Source organism: Schistocerca piceifrons, chromosome 9 (genome assembly GCF_021461385.2).
Source record: "Schistocerca piceifrons isolate TAMUIC-IGC-003096 chromosome 9, iqSchPice1.1, whole genome shotgun sequence".
In the NCBI taxonomy this organism is placed as follows: domain Eukaryota; kingdom Metazoa; phylum Arthropoda; class Insecta; order Orthoptera; family Acrididae; genus Schistocerca; species Schistocerca piceifrons.
Genome location: NC_060146.1, coordinates 81,461,603 through 81,483,600, shown reverse-complemented (window position 1 = coordinate 81,483,600; position 21,998 = coordinate 81,461,603). Strand labels below are relative to the sequence as shown.

The window sequence follows — 21,998 nt, the reverse complement described above, 5'->3', positions numbered from 1 at the left end:
TAGTCCTGATGGCAAATTCTTTTTTTCCCCCTCTTTTTGTGAGAAAAGACAGGTATTAGCAATGACTAAGGACATTAAAAATGTATCTATTTGTGAAATAGCTTTCAAATACTAAGTTCTATGAAAAGAATCTCAGCAAGATGTCCTAGAACAAACACCTGTTATAATTATTGCAACACAATTCTGTTTTCTGGAACTACTATCCCCTTAAGTTGAACCTAGCCCCTCTGCCCAAAAGAAAGGTTCCAGAACTCACTGGTGAACATAACTACATAAATACATTTCTTTATTTTTAAATCATCTATAGCAGTTATCACACATATGCTAACATATGCTGAACAAAAGGTGCTTCAGTAATTCCAGGCAGTGGGTTTTCCAACTCGGACTTTGATCTGTCTGTAGTGCCAAAACTTTAACATTTTTGCTACTTGCACGTATTTGTTTGAAAGGACTATTATACGGTGTCCAAAATTAAAGCAAAAACCCCTGTTTCTCTATTCTGTGTCTAATTCACGATGTAATCATACAAACTGTCAAGAGACATCTGTACGATCGTGTTGTGTACAGAATATGGCATTCCACCAACAATGAGGCCAGGGCACTTATCGAGCAGGATAGTGTTCTCCAGGTAGTCCCTCATCCACATATGCTGTGTGCACAGTCAAAGACGGTGCACTGCGGCACAGAGAAGACGCCTACCTGACTCTCTGCGGTGGAGAGCCATAGGAAGAATGGAAGCAGGACAGTGGAAAAGGCTTAATGTGAATTGTTCCGTTATTTCTCAAGTGTGGAAACAGTTTAGAGAGACTGAAACCGTATCCCGAACACCAGGTCAGGGGCTACCATTTGTGACATCAGAAAGAGAGGATTGTTATTTGGCTTAGTGCTGCACAGCAACTGACATCTGACCCCACAGCATCCACTGGATGTGTCGTATCGAGGCCGACGGTGCACAGAAGGCTTCGGCAGAGTGGCCTCTACTGCCGGAGACCAGTCGTACGTGTACCTCACAGATGGGAACGTATAGAGTGCAGTTGTCAGCATGCCACCTGAACAGTCGAACAGTGGGCCGATGTTTTTTCCACAGACAAGTCCCGATTTGGTCTGGAGAGTGAGTCTCAATGGATTCGCATCTGGAGGGAATGTGGAACTCAATTTCGGGTCCGAAACACTGTGAAATGAGACTGATATCGCGGAGGATCACTAATGGTGTGGGCAGGGATTATGTTAGCCACACTAACACCTCTTCATGAAATTATACGGGTGAATTGGCAAGATTTAACTGCCGTCAGGTATTGTCACGAGATCTCAAGACCTCACGTACGGTTGTTGTGAGGTGCTGTGGGCCCGGACTTCATACTGACAGACGATAACGCTCAACGTCATAGATCGTGGGTGGTTGTTCTCTTGGAAAAAGAAGATATTGCACCCATGGCGTGACCTGCTTGCTCTCCCGATTTGAATCTCACAGATCATGTCTGGGATGCATGGTGAGAGGGGTTGCATCACGTAAACTTTCACTGACCACTCTCCGATACTTGCATGCATTACTACTTCGACACGAGATCGATGACATCATTTGCAGCTTGGCCCGTTGTCATCATGCCTGCATTGGTGCCAGTGGTAGTCACACCCTGTACTGAGAACATTAATCAGTTGTCAAAATGTGTATGCAGATCCGTTAAGTTGGAAAAAGTGAATAACATTTTTATCTATTCTTATCTGTGTTGCAGTTGTTTACATTCTGTATTTTTTACCTTGTGTCTACTTTACCATAACATGTTTATACTGTTTTGTGGCAAAATAAATGCAGCATTGCAAAATTTCCATCTGTTGCTTTAATTTTGGACACAGCGTGTTATAGTTTTCGGAGTATCACTGCACTGTATTGAAGTTTGACATGACATTTTTAGGATGGCACCTCCCACTCCCAAGCTTCTATGAAGATGAAAGATGTTTGTGACATTTAGCAGTGGGTGTTGGAATATTACACGATGGGATATACAGATATGTGCAGATAGGAGAAAATCCAGGTGAACACATTCCTCAGGCTATGTATGTGCTGCTCATGGTGAGTAACATTGCTGCAGAGTAGGTTGGTGGTCTGAACACTGGGGGCAAACAGAGAGTAAATGTTCAATCCCATGATTGCCCACAGCAAGCAGACGTGGCAATGAGCCATCATCTTCATCCTTGATGCCCCCCTCCCCTCGTGGCCACAGTGCAGGATGCGCAGGTTGTTCTGCTGGAAGGACGTCCAAATCACTGCCCGCGGCACTGTGTCTTCTGTTGTCAACAAGAGGCAGTCTGTGGCATAGAAGAAAATAACTACAGACAGGGTCTGAGGCTCGAGCCAGAGGCCACCCGGTCACCCACCCTCTATGGATATGTTGCCTCACCTGGCAGAGAATGAGATCTGAGCTGACTGCATGAGCTCATAATAGGGAACCCGTCTATGGTCTGCTGAGCTTCTTTGTTAAGGTAAAAGTGGAGGATTTCTTCCCAGTCAAAGCTGGGGTCAGGTCCCATTGGGAAACATGAGAGTCCATCTGGGTTGGACTGCTGAGCCATCAGGCAAAACAGAATCTCACACTGGTAACAGCTGAGGAACTGGCCTGCTGTTGAAACCTGTGTGCCATCTTGACTGGCAGATGCACCGTGCAGCTAAAGAGAGAGACTAAGGACGTGTGATCCGTGACCAGGTGAAACTTCACACCATGTAGAAACACATGAATCATTCTGATTGAGTAAATAGTGGCAAGGGCTTCCTGTTCAATCTGAGAAGTGTCTGAGACAAGTAGTATTGGCTGATAGGAATTGTTGGGATTCCAAAGGACCAGTGTAGCCCACTAGCCTTACCGAGATGCATCTGTAGCCACAACAAACTGTCAGCCCAGCAAATGTGGCCAAGCACAAGTCCAAATGATGACTGTCTTTCAAACTGTTGAGTGCTTGTTCACATGCTGGCATCCAAAGAATCAATGTGCCATTTTTGGGCAACTGCTTTAGAGGATATGCCATAATAGCTGCCTGTGTAATGAATTTGTGGTAATAAGCAACATTGCGTAAAACTGCGTGTAGCTCCTCGATATAAGCAGGTTGAGGGAGGGCCTTTATAACCTCGACGTGACTGTCAGTTGGACCTCCCGAAAGCAAATGATGCATCATAGGTATTCAATAGATCGCTGAAAGAAATGTGATTTATTCAGTTTGCACTCGAGACCCACATCACGCCGTGTCTGAAACAGAAGCCAAAGGTTCCGTAAGTGTTCCTTGGTGATGGGACTCACGACTACAATTTCAGCTAGATAGTCTATACAAAAAGAGACCTGTTCTGTCAGTTGGTCCAAATAAAGTTGAAAAAAGGCCATAGCACTCAAGATCCCAAAAATAATCCGCTGTACTTGTAGAGACCAAAGGGCCTGTTGACTCCAAGCAACTGCAGGAACTCCTCACTTAGTGGTAGTTGGAAATATGCCTCTGACACATCAAATATGGAAAAATACTGTCCCCCACCAGTTTTTCAATGAGTTCTTATGGACACAGGACGAGGTACGTGTTGACCATAAAGTGTGCATTAATTGTCCTCTCGAAACTGCTGCAAAGACACAGCTTGCCGGGGGATTTGCAGCATCTCAGTCACACCTTCAAGGGGAGAGGACTGCGGTAACACTAAGTCAACTCTCATAACGTACCTCAGTGACTGCTACTGTCACTATTCAACTCACCTGCTCCAGTGCTCAGCAGCACGATCAAACATTGGACGCATAGGGGACAGTACGTGCAGCCGATAGATGGTGCCACCTTGAGATGCTTACGAGCAATGAGCAATCAATCCCATATAATCCCAGAACGGAGTGCTCACAACTTCATTCTGTTATCTTGTGTGCTCATGTTAACTTGACTCAAGTCTTGGGGCTCTTTGCATCATATCAGATTTGTCATGGCATTACACTTGGACTGTGAATGGAACTTCTAAACTTGTTTCTCATTAAAGTGATTTACACTTTAGGCATGTACTTACTTGGGTGTGCAGTTGCTATAGACAGGGGCACTGTCATGCTGAGAAAAACAGTCACTTGCTGACAAACATCAGACATTTCTACTGCACACTTTTGTCCTCTCCTAATGTCTAAACAGGAAACTTTATTATGGTCTGACCTGGTGGAATAAACTCTGATTTCACTATTCTCCTCACACAAAAAACAAAAACAAACCACCACTACCTCAATGTGTGACTTAACTTCACATGTCCACTTGGGGAGGCAGCACTGACATCTTCCATCTGTTTAATTGTCATTTAGGTTGCATGTCATTACCCTAGTACTGAGAAACACTAATAATAACTATTTTAGAAAAAAAATCTGTGACAGTCTGGTGACATTCTGTTGAAACATAGCACGCTTCCAGTCGACACTCATTTTGCTGGACTGTACAATGTAGAAACTGCCAGATGTCTAGAATGAGGTGTGCCATCAATCAACATTTCACCAAATTAGAAATGAGCAAAGCACTGGTACGTTCAAGTTTTCCACACAGCATCAACTCTGCAAACTTTTACAACTCCACGAGAGCTTTAGAAGCATTTTTCCCAGAGTGGGAAGCAAAATTTCACAGCTGGTGCTTTTCACTTGTACTCATCTTTCCACTGTAAGAAATGAGAGAATGAACCAAATGCAGCAAAAAAACTCACTACAGGGAGAGAAAAATTTGCAGACCATTCATATCTCTCTCTCTCTCTCTCTCTCTCTCTCTCTCTCTCTCTCTCTCTGTGTGTGTGTGTGTGTGTGTGTGTGTGTGTGTGTGTGTGTGTGCGCGCGCACGCGGAGGGGGGGGGGGGGGGGGGGCAGGGGGGAGGGAGGAGGGAGCAAAGAGCAGGGAGCGAACTGCATGCTGCAGATGCTCCACACAGTGCAGCATTGAACTTTTGGGTAGTCCCATGCACAGCCATTCGAACAGCCCCTACAAACTAATACAATAAGAAGCAAATTTTATAACTAGACTAGTCACTCCAACGATGACAGGCTTTTTACAGAAAAAAGAGCCTTCACAGGTGCGGACGACTATGGCAACGTGCCGAAGATCCAATTACTGATGTACCCTAGTACAGAGTACAAGTTGTTGTGAGTGGCACATAACTTTAGTCCCACCATTTGTCCTGGTCTCTCACAGAGGTATTTTCACCAAAGCGAATGCTGCAGCTCTTTCTTTCCCTTGGCCTCAATCTCTGAGTCCACAATCTCCTAGATGGGACCACGTTAATGGGTAGTCAATTCTAGACATGCAGATAATTTGACCAACTGTATGATATGGCCCTATAGTGGTATACTAGCACTGTGCATGGCAGAACTAACAGATCTTTTTGTAATGGTCACTGTGTAATTGTGGGCATGGACGAGCTCCACTTTAAAAGAAAAGTATGATATTTAATCTGGTGTAACTCACTCAAACACAGCAGGAACCAAGTGTCGGACTTCCCAAATAGTGGCACCGAAGTGGAGATGCCGCAGGTTGTGGAGTTTCCCCAGGGCGGTGAGAGTTTTTGTGGCCTCCTCGATGCTGATCTTGTGGTTGATTATCAGCTCGAGGTGTTCCAGCACGTCGACACACACAAGTAGCAGCGGAACTATACTCCTGCGGAGAAGAGCACAATATGGCTTTATGTGCTGATGAGGTGTACAGGTAAATCCTTCTACACAACTCAGTCAAATTCACAACTCTGTAACAGTCAAACGTGGGGAGTCAGCACACAATCGACATCTGAAAATTCCACAGAAATGTAGGAAGAGCTGAAGCAATGACTCAACTATTGGAGAAAAGCAAATATACATTATAGTGTTTACAGATTTCAAGTAATTTTGAAACAATTCCATCTGGAATAGACAGTCTGACATTCTTAAGGCAGCAGGGATTAAACATAAGAAGCAAAACACGATCTACAATTTGTACAGTAATTGCTGCATGGTTAATATATAATGTGGCTCCTTTCAATATAACCGCACCTTTTACAGGGTAAGAAAAGCCAGTGACTAGCTATGGTAGGAGGTCACAGGTAGTCTTTGGGACAGTACTGCACCTTGGTTGACTATGAGGGAAAGACTCATGGGGTGCAGGGTCGGCAGCAGGGTTGCGAGCAGGATGAACAAGGATATTCTGTAAGTTTGGTGGGCTGCAGAACACAGCTTTGGGTGATGCATGTAGGATATTCCTCATCTCAGAGCTGAACCCCTGGGGAGGATGGATTGAGCTCTTCAAAGCCAAGGAGACGCTGGGTGATCAGAGAAGTGCTGGTCAGTGGTCAGTTAACACATTTACTGGTGTCACTAGAGGAGGCTGCTGTGGATATCTGATTGTGGATGAACTGGATAGAATAGTCTGTCAATAAAACCTCTGGTATGCTTATCAGTACCTCTCCAGGAGAGACTGTTTAAAGCAGTACTATTCGTGTGGGTCGAGAGGTTTGCATGTTCGTGTGACACTAAGAGCTAAGCGGTAGCATAGCTACTGGGAGGGTCTCCCGAGCCGGACAGGTCTCGATCGAAGAACCAGATGAAGTGTATCTCAGAATGCTCTATTTTCCCATTCCTTGTCCTTCACCTTTTCACATTTTTCAGAGTGAGGAAATGAACCTTGACAGCTGCAGAGAAAGCTTTGAAATTCTGCAGGAAGAGATGGCAAATGCAGTCGTCAACCAGTAAATCAGGAGCAACAAGATTTGGGTTGGAGATGAATGTATTAAGGCATTGCGAAGAGAAGAGAAGCCGAGAAAGGCTTGCTACAAGTCGCACATATTGCTCGAGGCAAAGCACAGTTCAAAGAAATATCGAGAAATAACTGAGCAATCCTGATGAGAGCAAAGAGAATGTGCATCAAAGGAATGAGGAGGCTCAACAAGATTTCTTGGGGAAAGAGGTGCAAAAGATGTGCTGTAAAGTCACGTTCTTCAAGAACAGATACCAGAGTTGCCAAAAATTCATCAAGGACAATAACAGGACCACATTCACCAATTAGTTCAATACTGCTGTGAGATGGAAACAATACTTCAGGGAGCTCCTCAACTGTGTTGATCCTAAAGATGTGCTTGAATTTCAACATCCTGACATTGTAGATTTAAATTGCTGGGGAAATTAAGATCACCCACATTGGAGGAAATGAATATTTAGATAATGAAACTGAAGGAGAATTAAAGTCCAGGAGAAGATTGAGTCCAGGCAGATGTCATTCAAGCTGACGGAGAGACACTCCAGAAGAAAATACAGTTACTCAAGAGGATCTGGATTTTGGAGGATATCCCAGAAGATTGGAAGACAACAGTCGTCTGCTCTGTATACAAGAAAGATGAGAAAAAGGATTGCAGCTACTACAGAGGGTGCCTCTCGTAAGATCTTGTCTAACTGTATACTGGATAGAATCCAGCTATTTGCAGAAGCAGTGACTGGTGAGTATCAGAGGGGTTTCAGAAAGGGCTGTTCATACGTCAACATCTATGTGCTGCAACGGCTTACCGAAAACACGTGGGAATGTGGCAAAGACCTACATGTGCTATTCAGGGATTTTACAAACGGATATACTGCATCCACTGAGAGAGACTTATGAGTTGCCTAACCAAATTTTCAATGCCCAAGAAACTCATCAGCCTAGTTCGAGCCTGTCTCACTGATTCCAATGGGAAAATGAAGCTTGTGAAACAAGTCAAGGAGAGCTTTTACATAAAAGGAGAACTTTTACATAAAAACAGAGTTCAGACAAAAAAATGGTGTGTCACCGACATTGTTCGACCTGGTGTTCAAAAAAATAATAGGGAAGCTTTCCATAAAAAATTGAAGTGACAGAGGTAGATGTTGAGAAAATCACATACCTCCATCTGTCAATGTTGCAGCCCTGTCATCTAGACCCAAGGGAGAACTGATGCGGTTGATCGACAGGGTGGAGGTGGAAGTGAGTAGAATAGATCTCCTTGTGAATAAATTGAAGACAGAGTATCCAGTGATAAGCTCGACCCATGCCTGTTTGAGAGACCCACTCCAACCTCTGATAGCCAGAACCTGATCATACAAATGGGATCATAATTTTAAATGTCTGGGGGCAATCTTTACGAATGACACATCGTGTAAGGCAGAAATCAGAGGTCTGTAGAGTTGTGAAACTTGGAATATGCAGAAAAATCTTCTCATTTTCCAGTAAAAAGTCTTACGAGAGCTCTATGGTCTGGCAGAAGATAAGATCATTGGAGAATGGAAGATCCAACATAATTGTGAGGTGGCTGAAATCTGTAACAGACCAAACATTGCAGACCTGATGAGAAGCAAGCAGCTAGAATTGGCAGGACATATCACTCAGATGGGTAAATATGGAAGGCCTTTGAAATCCGTGGATTTTACTTCATGTGGAAGAAAACCACTAGAAAGACCAAAGAAAAGGTGGAGAAATGGAATGTACAAGAACTTGCTGCAGATCACAGAAGGTGACTGGTGACAGAAGGCACAAAACAGATTCCAATGGAAGAAGAGACTCGTAGCCGTGCATGATCCTCTGGACCTGATCGCGTAAAGTATGTAAGGTAATCTTTACATTTAGCGAACTCCTGTTTTCCTTTGCAGATGCAGTAAGACTGTAAGGAAGACACTTTTTGAGATGGAATGGCTGACAGTTTACAAAGTGGAGATAGTTGGTGATCGGTCCACTCGATATGAACGAAGAGGTTGAGTTTTACATATAAGAAAAGACTTGGTAAGCTGAGAAGGACCAGGTGAAGTGGATTTCAGAGCAGATGTAGAGGAAGTGGAGATACAAGCAAGGATTTTCCCGTCACGAGCCCAAGTCGTGAAACTATTATCAATGAATCTGAACCTGACAATGCATTGTAAGTGTTGATTGGGTAGGAAGGAATCAAAATGTTGTAAGACACTTAAAGAATCATCCGATTTAAATGTTGGCAGGATATCAGTGGGCTCAAGCGAAAATTATTCTTTCACTATCCAGGAACACAGCGCAGCGATACTGGTGCACTGTACATCCCATTATAATTAATCTAAAAGAATATTGAAGAATGCTAAAAAAATCCACTATTTTGGTAATGACTGTGAGGGACCATTAAACAAATTAATTTTAAAAAGACACGAGAAGAACAGCTGAAAGATAGCACAAAGACCCTACAACATCAAATACTATCTTCATCAAGTTAGCTTCATCTTCATCAAGTTAGCTTCAGTTTTAACACGTTATCATCACCGAAGTTCAGTTTCATTTTATTTTGGAAGAGAATTGGGCAAATTCTTCTTGTGCAGAATGGTCCTCAGAATTCAGACACATCCTGAAGGCAGAAGTTTCCATAACTTTAAACCATTTGAGAGTTTTTAGCGAACCTGCAAGCAAGGAGGAGGAGTAGTGTTGTGATGTCTCAAGACCACCTTGTAATATAACTCAAAGAATAAATTAGCATCTTTTGTGTGAGAAGAAAATTTGATACCAGCAAGGTATGTAGCTTTTAAATATTTAGAACTGTGGATGTTTCGGCCAATCATAGAGCTAAATACAACACAACACGATGTCACTGCACAGTTTACGCATTCCTGAGGACCTTCGCCGTCATTCCATTAGCCCAAATGAGAGGTTCACATTCCTCATGTGCTGCTTGTTGCTGAGCATCCTAAAACATCAGTGGGGAGAACTTACCCGTTTACAAAGTAGTATCTGTGCTCTGTTCGGAAAAAATGTATGTAGCACTGTTTAGGAAAAAATTACTGGTAATTGAACCTATTTCTAAGTTTAATCAATTAAATTTCCAGTTAGATCAAAAGTATATTATCCAGGCCTCTCAAATCTTCAATTATTAATTTTACATTCTAAAGGAAAAATTAATAACTATTATTTGTTACACGAACAAAAAATATAAAGGGACAAATAACAAAAGTTGAGGTTTCTTCCATTCCCACAGGGGTGGAAAGGAAGAAGCACACGAGATAAGAGAGACGCTCAAGACATAACAGACCCTGTAAGTGGGAAGGCAGGGGGCCTGGGTGAACCACCAAGCCCAGTTGAAGCCAATCCAGTCTGGATGAAGGGGGAATCAACACCTATAAGGTGGAAGGTCCCTCCCTTAAATAAAGCGATAAAAACCCCCATCACAAATAAAACATAAAACGAGATCCGCCGCCGAGGCATTGTCAGCCAACACAAGGGGTAGCGAGTCTGGAAAGCTTAAAGCCCGTTGAAGGGTGGCCAAGTTTGGGCAGTCCAATAAGATGTGAGGCACAGTCAACATTGATCCACAACGACAGATAGGCGGGTCCTCATGACGGAGGAGACAACCCTGAGTCCAAAAAAAAAAGTATGGCCAATGCAGAGCCAGCAGAGGACAACAGAGGTCTTACAAGAGGCCCGTAAGGAGGACCGGCATCGAGTTGTAGAATCCTTAATTGCCCTGAGCTTGTTCGGTGAAGAAGGAGTGATCCATTCTGCACCCCAAAGGACCAAAACCTGACGTCGTAATGCCAAGCGAAGGTCTATTTCTGGAATGCCAATAGCAAGAGATGGCCAGGTAGTAGCTAATTTAGCGAGTTGACTGGCAAGTTGATTGCCAGGAATCCGAACATGGTCTGGGGTCCAAATTAAAACCACCAAGCATCCACGTTGAACGAGGAGACAAAGGGACCAATGGGTGACGAGGGAAGCACCGGCCAATAGCGTTCAAACTGCTCAATGAGTCACTACAGATAGTGAAGGGGAGTCCTGAGCAGCAGCAGATATGGTCCAGTACGTGCAAGATGGCTACCAATTGAGCAGTAAAAACACTACTGCCATCTGGCAAGGAATGAAGTTCCATGTGTCGCGCATAGGTGTAAGCAAAACCAGTGCAGCCAACAACCATGGAGCCATCAGTATAGATCACTTCTGAACCCTGAATTGCTGGAGCTCAGAAAAGAGCAACTGAATGCAGACAGCCATGGTAAGCCCATATCGTGGCCGCCACTGCAGCAGGGTGATCGTGTCTGGATAAAGGAGACCATAATTAGCGTGCTTTGGGGTGCAGCGAATGCGGAGCGCATAAGATATTGGACGTTGCTGGCGCCAAACTTGCAGTGGTGGAATCCCCGTCTCTGTGAGAAGGCTAAGTATGGGGCTACTCTGGAAGGCACCAGTCGCAAGTCGGACCCAACAGTGGTGGATGGGGTCTAGTATCTGCAGTGTCGAAGGCAACGCAGAACCACAGACAGGACTTTCATAGTCTAAACGAGACTGGACCAACGCTTGATACAATCTCAGGAGAACACAGCGGTCTGCACCCCATGTGGTATTGCACATACACATAAGAACATTGAGATGGGACCAGCACGTCCTCTTCAGCTGGCGAAGGTGAGGGAGCCATGTCAAATGGGCATCGAAGACCAGACCCAAGAAGCATGAGTGTCCACCACCGCGAGGTCCTGGCCATCGAGGAACAGTTCTGGATGGGGATGGACTGCACGGCGACAGCAGAAATACATGATACAAGTCTTGGCCCCCAAAAACTGAAAGCCATGGGAGAGAGCCCATGAGTGCGCCGGACAGATTACGCCCTGTATATGGCGTTCTGCAGTGCCCATTACGGAGGAGGCGAGGTAGACACAAAAATCGTCAACATACAAAGAGGGGGACACTGTCAGCCCAACAGCTGTCAACAGACCATTAATGGCTACGAGAGAGAGGGACGCTCAGCACAGAACCCTGTGGAATGCCATTTTTTTGCCGATGGGGAGAGCTGTAGGAGGAGCCAACTTGGACCCGAAAAGAGTGACAAGAAAGGAAGTTACAGATAAAAATGGGCAGAGCACCACGGAAGCCCCATTCGTGATGGGTGGTGAGGATGTTGTGGCACCAGGTGGTGTCATCTTTATGCAAATCAAAGAAGACTACAAGGAGGTGTTGCTGATGGGCAAAAGCTGACCGAATAGCAAACTCCAGGTGGACCAAGTTATCCACCGTAGAGCAGCCACAGCTAAAACCATTTTGAGTCAATGACAAAAGATCGTGGGATTCAAGGATCCAAAACAGCTGCCGACTCACCATGCATTCAAGGAGCTTGCAGAGGGTGTTAGCAAGGCTAATTGGATGGTAGCTATCCAACTGAAGAGGCAACTTCCCTGGCTTCAATACGGTTACAACAATGCTTTCCTGTGACTGTGTAGGAAATACCCCCTCACCCCACAGACGGTTAAAGAGGGACAGTATAAAACGGTGGCCAGCCACTGGTAAGTGTTGGAGCATTTGGTTATGTATCCCATCCGATCCAGGAGCCATGCCTGGACAAAGGGCGAGGGCACTGGTAAATTCCCACTCACTCAATTGAGTATTATATGGCTCTGAGCAGTGAGAAACAAAAGACAAAGGCAGTCGTTCTGAACGCTCTTTCAGGAGAAGGATACTGAGTCGATGCCGAAGCTTGAGCAAAGTGCTGAGCGAAATTTTCTGCCACAAAGTCCGGATTGGTAAGGACAACACCATGCACAGAAATTCCTGTAACCCCAGTGGGAGGACAGTGGCCAAAAATTCGTCAGAGTTTCACCCAGACTTGTGAAGAGGGGGTGTGGGGACCTATGGCAGCTACATATCGTTCCCAGCAAATCTGTTTCTGAAATTTGATTAGGTAGTGGGCCCGGGCACGGAGTTGTTTAAAGACCAGAGCAGTAGAAGGGTGCCTCTTGAAGTGTTGAAGTGCACGGCAGTGGTCCTTCACAGCTGCAGCAATTTCCGGAGTCTATCAAGGGACCATCTTCCAGTGGGGGGAACCTGAAGAAGAAGGGATTGCTGAAACAGCTGCTGAAACGATGGAGGCAGTCAAAGTCTGAGTAGATTCATCAACACTGTCGTGTGGCAATACAGGGGGGATGGGAGCAGAGGAGAAAGCACGCCAATCAGCCTTAGATATGGCCTACCTGGGAGGGTGACAGAGCGAGAGACACTGAACGAAGGTCAAAACAATCGGATAATGGTCGCTGTCTCATAAGTAACCGTGGACGCCCCACTGAATGGAGGGAAGAAGGCCAGGACTGCAGACGGAGAGGTCAATGGTTGAGAAAGTGCCGTGCACCACACTAAAGTGTGTGGGAGCACCTGTGTTTAGTAAACAGAGGTCAAGCCCTGCCAGAACAGCTTCAACTGTCCTGCCCAGGGCAGTAGTCACGTGACTACCCCAAAAAGGGTTGTGGGCATTAAAGTCCCCTAATAACAGGAAGGGAGAATGGGATTGTTGAAGAAGGGTGGTGAGGGCATGGGATGTTGGCGGCCTGTCAGGTGAGAGGTAGAGATTACAGATTGTGATTGGAATGGCCAGATGGACCCTGGCAGCAATGGCTTCCAGAGTGGTGTGGAGGGGAACCCATTTACTAACAATGTCCTTACGGACCAAGGTGCAAACACCACCAGAAGCCCGCAAGGTGCCAATTCGGTTCCAACAAAGTGTGGAACCCAAGAAGGGTGGGTGAGTAAGAATTGACAAAATGGGTCTCCTGGAGCACAATATAAGCGGCAGAGTACAAGGAAAGAAGGAGCTGCAACTCTGGAAGGTGATGCAAATATCCATTACAATTCCACTGGAGGATTTTCAAGCCGGAGTCCAAAATGGAAGTGAATGGACCGGAGTCGGTCACGCCACCGAGTCACTATCCGACACTGATAAGGATGGGGTAATATCCATATAGGTGGGGCCAGACTCTGTCGGTTCATTGACTGTAGGAGGGGAAGGCTGCATCTCAGGGGGTACCAGAGGGGCCTTGACCTCATTCCTGCATTTCTGCTTCTTCTCTTGGCAAGGAAGAGCAGGGCAGACTTCAGCGAGGGCAGGCAAGGAATCACCCTGACGATGTGGAGTAGCGGATCGCCTTTCAGGGGGGATGCCGGGAAGAGGAGTCCTGGGAGGGAGCTCCAGTACCGGTGGCCTCCGAAGGAGGAGAGCACTTCTCTGGTGGGGGAGGAGTAGCAGCACCCGAAGGGGTGGGTATGGGTACTGAGAGGCAGGGGGAGTGGGAGAGGGGGGGAGGAGGAGAGGGGAGGGGGAGGAGGAGAGGGGAGGGGGAGGAGGCTGAAGGCATGGGGCGAATGGGGTGGGGATGGGAAGAGGAGGGAGTAGGAGGGGGAATGGGCGTAATTGAAGCAAAAATAGATGTCATAGACACAGGATGGAGCCGGTCATGTTTTTGACAAGCCTCAGTGTAGGTGAGCCGATCTAAGGTTTTGTACTCTTGAATCCTCCTTTCTTTCACAAACACCGGGCGTAAGGCGAGTGTGAAGAATGCTGTCCATTTCAATTTACACACATTGGCGGGGGAGCACACGCGCTCCCCTCATGGAGGGGGCACCCACAGTCACCACAGAGGTGATCAGTGGTGCAGCGGAAAGCCATGTGTCCAAACCTTAAGCATTTAAAACATCTCATCAGTGGTGGAATATAAGGTTTTCATCACACTGATACACCATTACCTTGACCTTCTCTGAGAAAACATTCCCCTCGAAGGCCAGGACAAAGGCGGCCACAGCGATGCGATTGTCTGGAGGGCCTCGCCGCACATGGCGGATAAAATGAACGCCTCGCCACTCGAGGTTAGCATGGAGCTCCTCGTCAGTTTGCAGGAGTAGATCTCGGTGGAAAATAATGCCCTGTACTGAGTTCAAAGATTGGTGGGGTGTGACGGAGACTGGGACGTCACCGAGATGGTTACAAGCACACAGGGCGTCAGATTGGGCAGCAGAAGATGTCTCGATGAGCAAAGCATTGGACTGCATTTTACTCATCGATTTTACTTCGCCATACTTATCTTCAACCATCTCCATGAAAAACAAAGGCTTGGTCATGGCAAAACTATTGCCATTCGTCCTGGTACAAACCAGGTACCGAGGGAAAGGTTTCAACCCAAGCTGGCGAGTTTGACCCTCCTCCCACGGGGTGGCCATGGGAGGGAAGGCTGAAGGATCAGAAGGAGGAGTGTCACATCTGCTACCACTCTTAGAGACGGCCACAGGATGGCCATGATGGTGAAGCTTTTGTTGCTTCATGCACAAGGCGTTCGCCCTAGTACAACCCAATCCGATCAGGGGCTCACCCCGTGGGTGCCACCCAGTCGCAGCAAGAGCCATATGGCACGGCGGCCATTACAGGGAGTTGTGGTGCCCCAAAATGATGAGCATCGACTCCAGGGCATACACGAGGCATTAACAGCTCAGGTACTAGTAGTGTGATCCCTGTGGTTTCAGGGGGGCTAAGACAAGGGGCACTTAACAGCCCCACCACACGGACTGGCTACAATGCTGGTGACCTAGCAGGAGGGAGGCCAGGGTGCAAAGGGAAAGGGGAGGGGAGGGGGAGAGGAACCTGCACCATGGAAGCTAGGTAGGGAGTTCATCTTCAAGTGGCTCACACTGAATGGAAAATTTTGGAAATGGAGGTCAAACCCCAAGGGGACAAAACACGCCGAAAAGGACGTGGAAACAGTAAACTAAACAATAGCACAGACCAAAACAAAGCCAGGAGGATAGCCAGGTCAACATAAAGAAGACAACTAAGAGGGAAAAGAGGGGGCACGAACAAAGGAGCAAGGATAAGGAGGGAGAGGAACAGGGATGGTAATGCAGCCTTCAAAGGAAAGGAAAGGAAAGGAGACTGCAATAGCTCGGGGGCCCGTGCGTACACACACACGTACTTACTAAAGGACTGTGGGCCCCTTTGGGGGGTGAAATTTTTCTTTATAGTCTATAGTCTAGAGCAGTGGTTTCCAACAGGCGGTCCACGGACCCCCAGGGGTCCGCGAGCTATGCCAGAGGGGTCCGCGAGATGCTATTATAATAAAAAATATATTAAATATATTTCGTATGGTAGTAGAGTTTTTGCTTTGGCCACTTCCTGCATGAGCAGAGCTTTAGCGAACGCTAACTTCTGCGTCTAGCAATAATCAAAACTTTAACAATAACAATAAATTGAAAAAGTTTTAAGCTCAATATTTTTTCAATAATGAATATGTCAATGTTTTTTTCTAAGTACCAAAAATAGAAAATGTATAAAAAGACTTTTAATTTGGCTTTTTTAGGTGCCTGATACTGTGATATGACAAGGTACCAATCATGCTCAATGAGGGGGTCCGAGAAAATTTTGTTGGTAACCCCTGGTCTAGAGAGTATATAACCATGTAATTTCACATAGATTGGCTGATAACAAATTCATAAAAATAATAATTGTATCAGATCAAAAAAGTCTCGAAAATTGTATCATTTCATTTGAGAAAAAAGAAATTTCATTTATTCTCCAAATATTAAAGTGTAATTTCGTGCCAACACAATGGTAAAAAACAACAAAACTTTGAAACTTTGGAGTACAATAAAATGGAAAAACAGACAGAAAAATTGCTAAAATTTTGTGCGGTTATCATTTACTTATAGAGGATGGACACAACAAAACGTGTTTGTGTCAAAGACTGAGCAATAAACGCAGTGATATGTAATGATCAGAAGTACATGCCTTCTCTGGAAATGACTGCATGATGTGTGAAACTTCACTTTGGCTAATTTGGAATGTAAAGATAACCAACCAAAATTTAGAGGTATGAATTAGGACAGAGTGGTACTAGTCACACAGAGGAGGGGTTGTTCGGAAGACGGGCACACTTAAAAGTAGGCTAAGCTATGGGACAAAGCCCTTACTCAGATTTATAACCCCCCCCCCCTCTCTCTCTCTCTCTCTCTCTCTCTCTCTCTCTCTCTCTCTCTCCATACTATCACAACAACTAAACACGCACATGGTCACTGGTGTCTCTGGGTGCTGAACCAAACTGTGGGGCTCAAGGCCTCTTCAATGGGGTGAGCAGTAACCTATCCTAATTCACACTGCTATTCCGTTCAGGTTTTTCCAGTGTTAAATTTTACATATAAGTGGATTTCAAAATAAAAGTAAAATCTATTACTCAGTTAATGCCCATAATTTTGCACATAATTCAGTTATTTAACTTCCGACAGATGAGAGCAGGTAAAAAAGACTATGACAAAAAATATCACCACTTTTGGAGGCATGTGAGGTTTAACTGGAAACTTTTTGGAAAAATACTTTTTGTATTTATCTTTTACACATTGGATGCGTGAATTCAATTCCACAAACATTTTTAAGACAATTTGAATAGTAAAAATATAGGTCCCAATATACCAAGCTTGACTAAATTCCAAAACTCTTGCTCCATTATCAATTAGCACGTAAAGTTCACAGAATATTCAGATCACACCAATATGTCTGAAATCATCAATTTTTATTCAGATATTCTGAGGAGACAAAAGACAGTTAAAATGAAATTTTAGTATTAACTGTGGTCTCTTTCCCCAAAGCACCGTCTAGTGGAGTAAGATATCTTTCTGTGCTCCACAGTATATTCGTCATAGTTGATGGCAAAAGTTATTTATTGTCAAAAGTACCTGAGATGAATTTAAATTAAGACTACAAGAGGAGTATTCAGTTTGTTATTTTTCAATTTTCTTTATCACCACTGTGTCAAAGCATAATTCTGTGTCCCTTCTGAAGACAAAGCAATGTGTTTGGATTTTAGAGTCTTCCAAAAGTTTGTAAACAGCAAACTGGCAAACATGATATCTCTCAAGTGACTCTATGAAAACTGAAAAATAATTAATAGTAGTTGATACCTGTCTTCAATTCTACTGACTCAGTCATCTTTTATCCTAATTAATCTTCTGAAACATAAATGAAAACAGCCAATACATTAAATTGTAAGGCAAAACCTCCACACAAAAAAAATGAAATTATTACAGTAGGAATCAATCAAATTCCAGAAATGATTAGTAATGGGACTGAATTGTTTTGTTTATGATAAAACAAGTATTTTTTTTTCATAAGCTTTGATTTGAGTGACAAGTTCTTTAAGACAGGTCCTTTGCACAGAAATGAACATTTTGATTATGCTCTACATGTAGTTCTTAAACTGAAAGTTGTACATTTTCCTGCCGAGATGGGCACCGAGCTCATGGAGGACTATACTAAATAATTTACAAAACATCAAACACAGAAGCTTAAGTTTACATCTGATTACCTTAGTATATATACAGTTTTATCAAAAAATAAGATTTTTTTAAAAGAAAAGGCAATTTTTTTTTTAGACAAAATTGCTGGATAGCACTTAGCATCAGTACTGCTGATAGACGCATGCAGAAGTAAAATTGATACACTTACTAGCTTTCAAAACCAACAGTTCCTTCCTCAGGAAGGGGGGAGGGACAGTTTGGCGAGGGTTAAACAGGAAGGACAGGTCACATGCCAGGATGAGAAGAACTCACTTTGAGGATAGAAAGTGTGCGCACAGCAGAGGTGGCAACGCAGCGATTCATCGTACGAGATGAGTGTCACGACTTTAGACTCACCTGCCGTTGACTGATGTCCACCTGATACGCAGGCTCTTGAGCACACATTTATGGGAACTGATGAAATACTCGGCATCTTGATACTGGTAGTATAGGCCGTACATGTCCCCCAAGTTCAAGTCACTTAAATGTGGGCAGCCATCAGCTATAATGCGCAGTGGAATCACCTTCTCTGCAACTTCAGTTTCTCGTATGTGCAGCACTCGCAGGTCTGCCAGCCGTGCCACGGCGTCCAAGAATCTCACGTTTGCCCGGATACCCTTGTCGGAAATGGACAATGTGCGGATCTTTCTACAGCCAGCAAAGAGGTTGTCTGCTTCCTGAATCAAAGCGAAGCAGACACGAGTCAGGTTTATGATACACTATGGATAATTTGCAGAACTGATACGAGTACAAAAACAAAGTCAATTGCGTATATACAGGACATCAAAACTGCACATCTTAACAAATCAACTCATTAGACACAGGGAAGGATAAAAAGGGTGACAAAACTGCCCCAGAATTCCAAAATTACACGGATTACATCATTAAGGGTATCTGTCTATGCTACGTGTGACTGAATTTCAGTTACACTGCAGTACTTGCCATCTGAATGATGTAATGAAAATACAGTAAGACAAAAAAATGACACCACAAAGAAGTTAAGCAAACTGGTCACAAATTGATGTTCATACAGGCATTGACGAATGATGCAAAACTGTAGACCTTGGCAGCTGACAGATGGATGTGTAATGCTGCAGCACAATGTCGTAATGTAATTGGCAAGGCTAGTAAAAAGAGGAATATCAATACTAGGGCACAAAGTCTTCGCAAATTTCATTATGTGTACTCAGTTGTACAGCAACTATGCCTCACAGACAAGAGCATGAATATATATATGCACATGTTGCGATTTGAGAGAGAACATGTAGTTGGGCTCAAAGAACCCGGTCAGAATAAACAGCGAATTGTTCCACATTTGAATATGGAGTGATACCACTATTCGAAGATGTCAGCAGGCATAGGTGAATGGTGGCAAAACATAATGTCACAAAGGAAGCGGTGACCTAGAGAGAGGACAGAATGTGGCGGCCGAGCAATCGCCAGAGAGGCACTAAGAGCCTCAAATTCATCATTGTCGTTGATCCATTGTGCAACTGGTGCTTCAGTGACTGCAAAAATCATTAATAGGAGGCTTACACAAAGGGGGCTGAGCTCACAGCAGCCCATGCACCAACTGCCATTGACATCTGCACATCGACATGCCTATTTGCAGTGCTGTTGGGTACATTTGGCTGGGAATCACATTGACTGGAGTAGAACTGTCTTCAGTGATTAGTTCCACTTCAAACTGAGCACTGATGAGCAGTGAAGACGTATCTCGAGGTGACATGGACGAAGGTGTGATACCAACCTGATTGTCGCCCACTATACGGCCTGACAACCAGGAGTGATGGCCTGGGGCACCATTTCTTTTCATAGTAGGACCTTTTGGTCATCATCTGCAACACCCTTACAGAACAGAAGGACACTGACGATATCTCACACCCCAATTTGTTGCCCTTCATGGCAAACAACCCTGAGCTTGCATTTCAGCAAGATAATGCCCACCCACACAGTGTGATAATTTCTACAGCTTGTCTTTGTGCTTGCCAGACCCTACCTTGGCCAGTAAGGTTGCCGGATTCCTACCCAACTGAGAACATTTCAAGTATTTCGGGCAGGACCCACCGACCACCTTGAGATTTTGATGATCTAATGCGTCAGTCGGATGGAAGTTTGCACAATATGCCTCAGGAGGACATCCAACACCACTTTCAATCAATGCCAAGCTAGCTGCTAGCATAAGGACCACAGCTGGACCAATGCATTATTGGCTTGCTCAATTTGTGATTCTCTTTGTCTTGAATAAATCATTCAATTTTTCTCAAATTGTAAACATTTGATTGTTATACACTACATTACTGCTATCAAATTCATCCCATTTGGATCCTTCTGTCCTGGTGCGTCTTTTTTTCCTTATTGTTGTGGTATTGGTTTATGAAAGAAGTTTAACAAAATTTTGATATTTATAATTTATGAATTAATACAAAATGGTTATTTAAAATGTGTTTGATGTTGAATGAGTGGGGATCATAACAACACAGATTCATATACATACTGTGTTGGGAGTAGATCCTTGCCATCCCAGTCAGCACGTTGCATATAGCTGATGGCCTGTGACCACAAGGAGATACTGCCATTTTGTTCTCACTTCCTCTAATCATTTATTTAAAAACTGTACCCATGTGTGTGTGGAGGAGGGGGGGGGGGGGGAGGTAGAGAGAGAGAGAGAGAGAGAGAGAGAGAGAGAGAGAGAGAGAGAGAGAGAGACGGGCGAGGAGGGAGGGGAAGGGGTGTGGCAAATAAAATGGGAGAGTGAAAGCGGCTTACTAAATAATTATATATAAAAACAAAGATGTGGTGACTTACCGAACGAAAGTGCTGGCAGGTCGATAGACACACAAACAAACACAAACATACACACAAAATTCAAGCTTTCGCAACAAACTGTTGCCTCATCAGGAAAGAGGGAAGGAGAGGGGAAGACGAAAGGAAGTGGGTTTTAAGGGAGAGGGTAAGGAGTCATTCCAATCCCGGGAGCGGAAAGACTTACCTTAGGGGGAAAAAAGGACAGGTATACACTCGCACACACGCACATATCCATCCACACATACAGACACAAGCAGACATATTTAAAGACAAAGAGTTTGGGCAGAGATGTCAGTCGAGGCAGACGTGTAGAGGCAAAGAAGTTGTTGAAAGACAGGTGAGATATGAGTGGCGGCAACTTGAAATTAGCGGAGACTGAGGCCTGGCGGATGACGAGAAGAGAGGGTATACTGAAGGGCAAGTTCCCATCTCCGGAGTTCGGATAGGTTGGTGTTGGTGGGAAGTATCCAGATAACCCGGACGGTGTAACACTGTGCCAAGATGTGCTGGCTGTGCACCAAGGCATGTTTAGCCACAGGGTGATCCTCATTACCAACAAACACTGTCTGCTTGTGTCCATTCATGTGAATGGACAGTTTGTTGCTGGTCATTCCCACATAGAATGCATCACAGTGTAGGCAGGTCAGTTGGTATATCACGTGGGTGCTTTCACACGTGGCTCTGCCTTTGATCGTGTACACCTTCCGGGTTACAGGACTGGAGTAGGTGGTGGTGGGAGGGTGCATGGGACAGGTTTTGCATCGGGGGCGGGTTACAAGGATAGGAGCCAGAGGGTAGGGAAGGTGGTTTGGGGATTTCATAGGGATGAACTAACAGGTTACGAAGGTTAGGTGGACGGCAGAAAGACACTCTTGGCGGAGTGCACTAGTTAGCTACCACTTGTTTCTCGTACTGAAAGGTTATTTGCCACAAGCATCATTCAAAAATTTTAAAATAGCAACAGATTTGTAACTGAATTCATACTATCACGAATTATGAAGATAAATATTTTGCTGGTGAAGTGTGAAAATAAGCTGAATCACCTAAAAATTTATCGTATCAGATTCCCTTGATAACTTCCCTTTTTTCTTTTGATACACAGTGCAATATATTTGAGGTAAATAGTTATTATGGCTATATCTAGTTCAATATAACAGTACAAG

At 44.6% G+C, this 21,998-nt stretch overlaps 1 protein-coding gene across 6 annotated transcripts in view; it reads right to left on the bottom strand.

Annotated features, from left to right (window-relative positions):
- Positions 1–21,998, bottom strand: part of LOC124717119 (F-box/LRR-repeat protein 17-like) — a 78,398-nt gene that overhangs the window by 27,783 nt on the left and 28,617 nt on the right. For all 6 annotated transcript variants that reach the window (XM_047243844.1, XM_047243845.1, XM_047243846.1 and 3 more), the window contains exons 4-5: positions 18,385–18,704; positions 5,446–5,634 (exon numbers count right to left, since the gene is read on the bottom strand). In XM_047243844.1, coding sequence (XP_047099800.1) covers positions 5,446–5,634; positions 18,385–18,704 — 509 coding nt within the window. The remainder of the gene's footprint in view (positions 1–5,445; positions 5,635–18,384; positions 18,705–21,998) is intronic.